General features: G+C 37.4%; 1 protein-coding gene across 1 annotated transcript; it reads right to left on the minus strand.

Moving 5' to 3' along the window:
- Positions 1-5,590: 5,590 nt before the first annotated feature.
- Positions 5,591-7,016, minus strand: LOC116207223 (metalloendoproteinase 4-MMP-like). Its single transcript, XM_031540108.1, has one exon. It carries the CDS (start codon positions 6,946-6,948, stop codon positions 5,842-5,844), a length of 1,107 nt encoding a protein of 368 aa, XP_031395968.1. The 5' UTR covers positions 6,949-7,016; the 3' UTR covers positions 5,591-5,841.
- Between the last annotated feature and the right edge of the window lie 2,760 nt (positions 7,017-9,776).

A 9,776-nucleotide genomic window follows, 5' to 3' on the forward strand; every position in this document is an offset into this window, starting at 1 on the left:
ATTTTTGTGTGATGAAAACAGGATCTAAAAGCAGGGCACCAAGATTTTAACCTAGAAAATTTCGATGCATGGAAAAATCACGGGTCCCATCCCAAGTCAACTTCATTAAATTAATAGTGATTATATATTTTCTTTCACCAAAGTTAAGCCCTTGGATCAATCTAAACTCAAGAGAAAACAGACTTGGGTCAACAACATGATAATTCATCACATACAAGAGGCTGATAACAAATTTAGGAGAAACAACGTCTAGAGAGCTCTAATTAAAATTCTGACCCTTCGAAACCTAGTCCCATAAGTCATGAGGCGGCTGCCAAAATTTTGTCCCAATTGGAGTTGATTTGAAGTCCCGATCAAGGCTCGATCTGCCGCTGGTAGTAGCCTTCTGCTTCCCGAATTTCTGTAGTCCCTTTTACGATTCTGTGCAGATTTGCTTCTCTTCTGCCGCTGCCCCAAGCTGCTGTACATTCGGCTGCAAATAAAACCCCCTCTTCCATTAAAATATTGGCCAAATCATGGACTTATTAAAACCCGATTAAAAGTCCATACCCAAATAGGAGGGATAAACCCAACAAAATGTCGATGTCATGAGATAGGGCACTTGCTAGGGGTGAAGGGACTATCATGTATCCATGCTTGAAGCCTCTAGAGAGAAAGGGGGATCTTACCTTCGATAATGTGAAAGGAGCTCAATCACTTTATGGGTCAAATCATAATTTAGGGGGATGGGTCATTATTAATATCTGATAGTATTTCCACAGATAAAGCAGCTGGTAATTTAGCTGGGGCTATTTAGTTGGGGCAGATGTCCAAGGGACTAACTGGAAATCACCAAACTTTGGTTCTCTTTTATATACTTCTAGGGCTTACCGTGATGCAGGTAAATCTAATTGCTTGGTGGGGAATGGCATCTCCAAGTTCGAAATTTCAACCATGCTCAAAATTTAATTTTTTCGGTGAGAGTAAGGGTCTCATTCGAATATAGACTTGATCCTGACCACAAGATACTTTCAGTGAATTTCGAATTCACACATGATAGATAAAATTTTCAGAAACCTAACCTTGACGTACATTTTTATGGTTGTATACAGACTTGAATTTATACTATATATCGATATAACCATATATGGTCCGTACATCGACTCAACATGTACTGAGTACGTACTTACCACGTGTTAAGGACATGTAAATACAGTGATGTGTTTGATTGCTGATTGGGAAGGCATGACTGTTGGAATCTTGGGTTCGGCCCATTTGAAAGCCCAAGGAAAAATGGGCCTTGAATGAGAATGTCGATCCATGATGACAAGGGACAAACGGGTGTCCCGAAGCCGTGGATCTCAACAAGAGCATATCTCTCTCAACCATAGGCGTCTCATCATATTTAAAATTAACGATCGATTAAGTGAATATTCATCTTAATGAATTCGTGTCTCAAAAGGTTAAAAAGGGATTAAGGTAGTGTTAGCAGAGTTAGATTGGGACGGTCAATTTGAACGGTAAATTCGGATTAGTATCTCTTCACGGGTTCACTTCACTCTTAAAATACAAAAATGATTAATTAAGCCGGTAAATCCTGAAAGGGGAACATTTTTTTGAAACCACAGAAAACGGGAAAATGCCGACTGGTTCTGTGAATTGACATAACAAAAATTTCCGAACAAGAAAAACAAATTAAGGGAAATTAGACATTTAGCCGAGTATTGTGCGGGATGATTAAATATATAATCTTTAAGAAGTAATTTTCATCATTGAATAATTAGAGAAAACGTGTTAACCAATTAACAATTGAGCCTGTTATTCTTTATAAAACTAACATTTCAATGTGGATGGTTGTCATTATCTCAAAGTTTCGACTCACATTTTCGATGCATCAAAACTGTGTATGCCCCCTTAAGGTACATGAAAATTTGATTTAATATGAGATATAATAAGATAAAGTTAATCTTTAATTAGAGCAGGCGATAATAATCCCTCAACACTCGTATTATTTGATTGTTTTCCTACTATCGAATTTCAATCTGGTCTCTTCTAAATTGCAGGGCAATTTGGGACGAAGCGAAAATCAAGGAAGGTCCCATCATGTCTCTTTGCACTTTAAAGAGAAGCAGTTGCAGAGTGAATAAATGGAGATTTTCCATTTAGTTTTACATGTTGCGTTGAAAGAACTAATCTGATCTGACCATTTTGATTACCAAACGAAGACGTATCGCGCCACTGCACAGCGCTACATCCTCTTTGGTTAACACCTTTATTTAGTTAACTACTTTTTGAGACTTGAATCCCTTTAAGGATATATGTATTTACTTAAACGATTCATAGTTTTTAAATATGGTATAATATATAGGGTTGAGGTATGCTCTTGCTCAGTGTTATCAGAACCGGACCGGATGATGAACCGGAAGGGGTACGGGGTCATGGGTTTATGGGTCCAACCGGGGGTTCGATGGGTCGGACCGCTCGTTTATTTAAAATAAAATAAATATTCATATTATTAAAAAAATTATGATAATTAAGATAAAAGTATGATGATTTTAAAGAAATATAACAATAGTATAAGAAAGTATCTATATTTAATATTTCTTACTTCAAAATAAATATTTTATTTTAATAAGTACTTAAAAGTAGAGTTAAAAGAACAAAAAAGTGGTGGTGGCTTGGTTGGTAGTATGCTAATATGAAAAGCAAGAGGTCATGAGTTCAAATCCTTACACAACCAACCAATTTTTACATTAAATAGGAAACCCATAAAAACCCATAGAACCGGCCGGTTTAATGAAATTTTGCTTAAAACCGGCCGGTTCAATGGGTCCGACGGTTCAAAGCTACCATTTCGGTTTTTAGGCGAACCGGACCGGACTTGGTGCCGGTTCCCGGTCCGACCGGTCGAACCGGCCGGTCCGGTCCGGTTCTGATAACAATGCTCTTGCTTATATCCATGACTTTCGCGAAACCCATTTGCCCCTTGATCATGGATTGACATTCTCATTCATTCGAGGCCTATTTTTCTTTGGGCTTTTCAGATGGGCCGATCCCAAAATTCCCCTACTTACCCAACCCACCCCCCCCCCCCCCCCCCCCCCCCCCAACAAGTTAGTAATCAAGCACATCACTATGTACATGTCTTTAGAACGTTGTCAGGGAGTTAATATTGAGGAGATACGGATCCATTGTGGTTGTACCGATATACAGTATACATTCAATTGCGTATACAACCATGAGATTGTAGATTAAAGGTAGTTTCCAATGATAGATTTTATCTATCATATTGTAGGGATCGAAACTCACTGAAAGCACCTCATGGTCAGAGTCAAAGTCAACGTCTGAATAAGGCCCTTAGTCTCACCAAAAAAAATTCAATTCTTAGTACAATTGAAAGTTCGAATTTGGAGATTCAATTGCCCAACAAACTTTTAGATTAAAACATTATAGTAAGCCCTAAAAGTACAAAATAATTTGGTGCTTTCCATTTAGTACCTAAGACATCAGCCCCAATTAAAGTGCCAGCTGCCTAGTTAGTATAACTGTGAGACCTTAAGTAATGACCCAAGCCTGAAATTGTGTTTTGACTAGAAAGTGATCGGGCTTCCTTCACATCATCAAAGGTAAGATCCACACCTCTCTATAGGCTTCAGGTTTGGGTACATTACAGCCCCTTTTATTGAACCATGAGCCAATCCTCGCAAGTGCCCCATCTCATGACAGCGAGATTTCACGGTCATTGCTGTTCATCTTCGTTTTTGACTACTGACAGTGAATATGGCCCGCATGGTGCTCCGGCAAACATATTTCAATTTTGAAAAAATTGCACCATATATCACGACATTTATATATTATCTTAGTTTTATGCTAACATCGTTATTTTTCCTAAGGTATCGTAATATTAATGGTTTGGTGGCAAGTAAATCCCACCGTAAACATTCCGTTCATTTTAACGGAAATACTGACGTGACGCGTTAATTGATTAACGGCGCTAACGTACAGAGTGCATGGGTCCCAATCAAGGGAAAAATAACACTATGTATCCCAACATTTTAATATTTTCTCAATTTTATCCCGATTTTTTTTTCTCAATTTTGTCCCAATCTTTTCATAATTTCTCAAATTTATTCCAACCTGTTGGGATAATATCGAGAAAACAATAAAAGACTGAGATAAAACTGAGAAACTATCAAAATATTGGGATAAAATTGAAAAAGCACCAAAACGTTAGGACAAAACTGAGAAACAACAAAAATATTGGGATAATTGGTGTAATTTTTCCCTTATATCAGGATCCACACATTTTCCACGTTAGCTCCATCAAGCCGTACCACTTCAGCATTTCCGTCAGAAATAGGCAGAATTTTTACTACATGATAGATTTAAAACCAAATCATTAATGTTAGGATAATTCAGAAAAAAATTAATATTAGGAAAAAAAAACTAAGATAACGTGTAAAGGTTGGAATACATGACGTTATTTTTCCTTAAATTTTTTAAATTAATTGTACTATCTATTTAAGATTTGAATAAATTAAATTATTATTACATGTCAATAATGGTGATCTCATGGAAAAGTTAAGTATATTGAACTATTGTTGTCTCATAAATCAATAATAAGAAACATCCCATGACGCGTCAAGAGTGTGTTCGCAACTATACGTCAGTATATATAGTAATATATAATTTAGAACAAATAAACTGATATATTTAATAAAAAAATATGATACTATAACATAATTTGTATATTTGAAGTCGTGATTATATATTTAAGATATAATCTATAAGATGGCACCTGAATTACTATCAATAAGTGATAGGTGATGTCAATTTAAGAAAGGGATAATAGCCAAAGTACTATAACTATTCTAATATTTGAATTTGGTTTCTAAATGAATCAGTTGGATTACATCGGTTATAAAATGTTTAGTCATTTATATACATTTCATTTCAATCTATCATTTTCTGATATGTTCGTTAATCGGATGATAACGTGGGTATAATATCCGACGATCTTATCTGGGGAGGTCCGTGAAGGGGCTTTGGCTAGATTTCCAATAACATTGGTTTAATTTTTCTAAAATTTAAATTGTTTTTATTTTCTCAGAGATTCTTCGTGGACCCACATAACCAGTCCGCTCTTTCAAATTTCAGTCGTTTCAAAAAAAAAACTACTGATTTATAAGGTTTACCGGTTCAATTGACCATTTTATATCTTAAGAGTGAACTAAACTGGTGAAAGTATCAATTTTAATTACATCGATCAAATTGACAAGCCCAATTTGATTCTGATAAAACTACCTTAATCCCCTAGTTCCTTTTAGAGACTTAATTTAAATTCCTTCAAGAATATATTTTCTTACACGATTCATAATTTTTAAATATGATATCTACGGTTGAGATATGCTCTTGCTGAAATCCACACCTTCATGAAAACCTTGGGCCCCTTAATCATGGACTGATATTCTCAGTCCAGACCCATTTTAATTTGCTTTGGGCTTTCATATGGGCCGAACCCAAAATTCCAATATTGGTACCTCCCCATTTAGCAATCAAACACAACTGTGTATACGTCTTTTGCATATGGTAAATACATATTAAGAAAATGTACGGATCATATGGTTGTACCGATGTATAGTGTAAATTCAAATGTGTATACAACTATGAGAATGTAGATCAAGGTCGAGCTCTCAGTGAAAAGATTTTATCTATTATATGCAAGGATTCGAAACTCACTGAAAGTACTTTGTGGTTAGGGTCAAGTCAATGTCTGAATGGGCCCTCTAGTTTCACCGATGAAATTCCATTTTGAGCATGATTGAAAGTTTGAATTTGGAGATTCCATTGCACAACTAACTTTTAGATTACCAGCATCATGCTTAGCCCTAGAAGCATAAAGAAGTAACCAAAGTTTGGTGATTTCCAGTTGGTCCCTAAGACATGAGCCCCAGCTAAATTATTAGCTGCCTCATTAGTAGAAGTACTGTCAGACACTAATAATGACCCATCCTTGAAATTATGTTTTGATCCATAAAGTGATTGAGCTCCCTTCACGTCATCAAGGGTAAGATCCACCCTTCTCTCTCTAGGCTTCAAGCTTGGGTACATGACAGCCCCTTTCACTGAAGTATGAGCCAATCCTAGCAAGTGCCCTATCTCATGCACCGCGACTGACTCCAAATCCACAGCCACCTTCGATTGCTCCGACCCAAAATCGATGGCCCACCTCTCGGCAGCGTCGAGGTGCAACTTCCCGTTCTCGGGAGAGAAAGAGTGTGCCAGGATCCCTAGCACTCCATCAAACGGTTCCCCATCTCCATGATCACCAGCATAAAACCCTATTCTAATGTCGGCAAAGCCGTAGTCAGTAGTCTCCACAAAAGTAATGGGAACGACTGATGCCCACCTAGAGAATGCACGTTTGAATACGCTTCTGATGTCCTGCAGGCTCAAGTAGTCAATCAAATTTTGCGGCGAGAATGCATAAGTCAATGTGATTGGTTTCTCGCGCGACCATTTAGGTTTCCCCGTAAAATATACGTAGTTTTCAGTCAAATGGACGAACTTACCAACTCTGTCCGGTTCACCACACCTAGGGGTAGCTATTTGGTTGAGTGTGTCAACATCGAGCTTAGCAGTGACAGGCAAGCCAAACTTTTTCTGATACTGTGAGACAGCAAATTCGAATTCCATGTCGAACAGATCGGAGAGACTATCATTCTTCAGTGGGAGGTATCCAAATCGATGAAAATACTCCTTGAGTTTCGATATTCCACTGATGTTGCATCCCCTTTCAGCATCAATAAACCTCTGGAGTCTCGCCGACCCATAGCTATACCTTCCACATATCACGTTTGCCTGTGAAGAATCGTGATTCAAGACGGGAGTCTTTCTCGATGGAACGAGCAACGGTAAGGAAAAGAGGATGAGGAGTGAGACATGCGGATGGAAGTTGGAATCCAACATGCTTGGCAATTGTTCATAAGGGAAGAGGATGTAGAAACTTTATTATAAAGTAAGGGTTCAGATATATTTCATTATATATATATATATATATATATGCAAAAAAGAGATTATTTAATTAGTAAATGGAATGGCTGGGAATATTTTGTTGGTCTGAGGATGTCGTAGGGATTCAAGAATCTAAATAACGACATGATTTAACCTTTTAACGGACTTGATGGGACATATGGGTCTCTTGTAGCTGCAATAGAACACATGATAACATTAGAGAAGTTTTCCATAATTTCTAGCTGGTAAGCGATATGTACACGCTTCGTCACATATTTATCATTAGGACCTGCAAGAGGTTTCATAATCCTTAATCAATGTCCAGATTCAATTTCGATTTTCGCTAAAGAGACTAGTATGCCCCTTCTCTTTTTTAAATGACACAGTCTGTACCATCGGAGTACTGTCAAGTGGATCTTTATCCATGGTCCGTCAGTTCACCTACCAGTGTCCATATTACTAATATCGATCACTTAATTCAGTGAGAACAGAAACTTATATTGATGAAAAATTGTATCGTTAAGGACTTAAGGTATTATTCGAAGGACTCCTAACACTTCTTTTGGCTCCTGATCCCTTCAAACCAGCACGAAATTACAAGGCCCCGCACTGTTCTGAAGGGAGTACTGGTCGTTAGGTGCTTCATATGATTGTCTCATGAAACTTGCAAATTACTCAATGAAACCTTATTCACTGTCAACTTGAGGTGATGAAGTAACCAATTTTTCCTTTTGGCAGATTGTTGACTTAGGAATGACTCAACCTTCACCAATTTGAAAGTAACCCGAGGTCAAGGCTGCACGAGTCTGTCTATCCTGTGAACATTAGTTTGGTATCATTATCGATATAACATTGTCATTAGTTTAACTACACAGCTTGGCACATCCGAACAGTCGCTTTCCGGGGCATCAGTGTTCATTTCAAATTAAAGAAGGTAATTTCCCTTTGGATGACTTTAGCCCGATTGTATTATTTACTAAGAATAATTTTAATGGTAACTTCCCTGACAAGTCATCAACCAGTAGATGATGATATACCTATATGATCGAAGCTCTTACAAGTAATTACGGTGACTAGGAAGAAAGAGAGAATGTGTCGTTGATGCATGTGATTCAACATGACGGGTACTATGCGCACTCACTCCTACAGGCGAGACTATATGCATAACTCTTTTAATATTCGACCAAACACGAAACATGGACAATTGTTCAAGTTTCGGCTAGATATCTCGACTCTAGGTTAGGGGTCGCACCGGCTGTCACCCATCCCCCGCCAACATTGCCAGTGACCTCTCCCTCTCCAAAATCGTCAGCAGTTCCAGAGATAGCCAGCAAACTCAGAGAGGAAGGGGTGGCCATTGACAATTGAGTATCAAAATGTGTTGGTTCACGAGTTTTCTATTGAATAACTTTCTTCAAAATATTGTATTTAGATCCCGAATTAACCTCGACAAACTTTAGTTGATAGATAGGAAGAAAATTGATTAGTAACAAGGAAGCACACCGTGGAGCAAGTCCTTTTCACAAACCGGTATTTAGGTCGTCCATATAAACATAAAAAAAAAACTTATAAAATAAAAGAGCATGGAGGGTGTGTGAAAACCACCATACTCGCCCCGTAATGCAAAATGGGACGAGTTTTAAATATAGTTAATAGTTCATTAATAGTTAATATTAAGTGCTCTTCGAATACCGTAAATAATTAATTCTCTGCCATGTCCCTTGCTTCATTTTCACTTCAATGAGTTCACTGGGAATTCATATATGAGAACTTTTTGTGTGAAAAATATTAATAGATTATTTTGACACAAATAGATGCCCAGGCAACGCCCGATGACCCATCTGCTAGTTCGGTATGGAAGTTCAAAGCTTGAAGAAATGGCAATTGAAGGGAAAGAAAAGTCAATGATAACATGCAAGAAAACAAAGCACTTTGTTCACGTACCCACTATAGTTGATCCTCTAGCTTTTCCTTTCTGCTGGAAGAATTCTAAAGGAGATAATGAAATATAACATTGACCATGTAAAGAGGACTTTTCAATTCGTAGGAGATTGGATTTCACTTTTCTTTTTTTTTCCCGGTAAAGTCGGGGGCATGGCCCTAATTACAGAGAAAGGATTTCACTTTATATGTACTTATACTTTCAAGTTAGATAAAACTTACCTATTTGGTGACCAATAGAGTATAACAATCAATATGGTATTGTAGCAATTTTCCACTTCCATATTGGGCCTCCACAACCTAAGTTTGAAAGAGTGTGTGCGTCTCGAAAAGTTAGTTGTTGAGAGCGAGTACTCAAAAGTACATGACTCATTATGGAAAGAGCGAAAAGTCATATATTCCTGCGTAAAGCATGTGTCAAGATATGCATGCACGGGATAGCGAAATCTGATCCTGATCTTTCAGAAGAAACTCATAGGGTTTTAAGAATTTTAAATTCTATTATTTATTGGTTTAAACATTTGATCGAAACATGCGTCCATTTTCCTTATGAAAATTAATTAGTCGCACCAAACAAAAAATTGTAAAGCTTCCTTAATTCATCATTTTTTTTAGTAAGACCACGAATATTTTTAACCTGCTAACTGTCTTATATATCCGGCTTGACTATGGCCATAAGATCCGTTATTTATAATTTGATTTGCGTGAGTTTTGTATTCAAGAGGCCTTTACGCTTGATGGGGGTCGAAATACAGTCAAATCTTATTGGACGTAGTCCCTATCAGCTTCTGAGAATCATGAGGTTCTGTTTCATATTTTTGACAGCCCTTAATTGGGCCCAG

Source organism: Punica granatum, chromosome 5 (genome assembly GCF_007655135.1).
Source record: "Punica granatum isolate Tunisia-2019 chromosome 5, ASM765513v2, whole genome shotgun sequence".
NCBI classification, from domain to species: Eukaryota; Viridiplantae; Streptophyta; class Magnoliopsida; order Myrtales; family Lythraceae; genus Punica; species Punica granatum.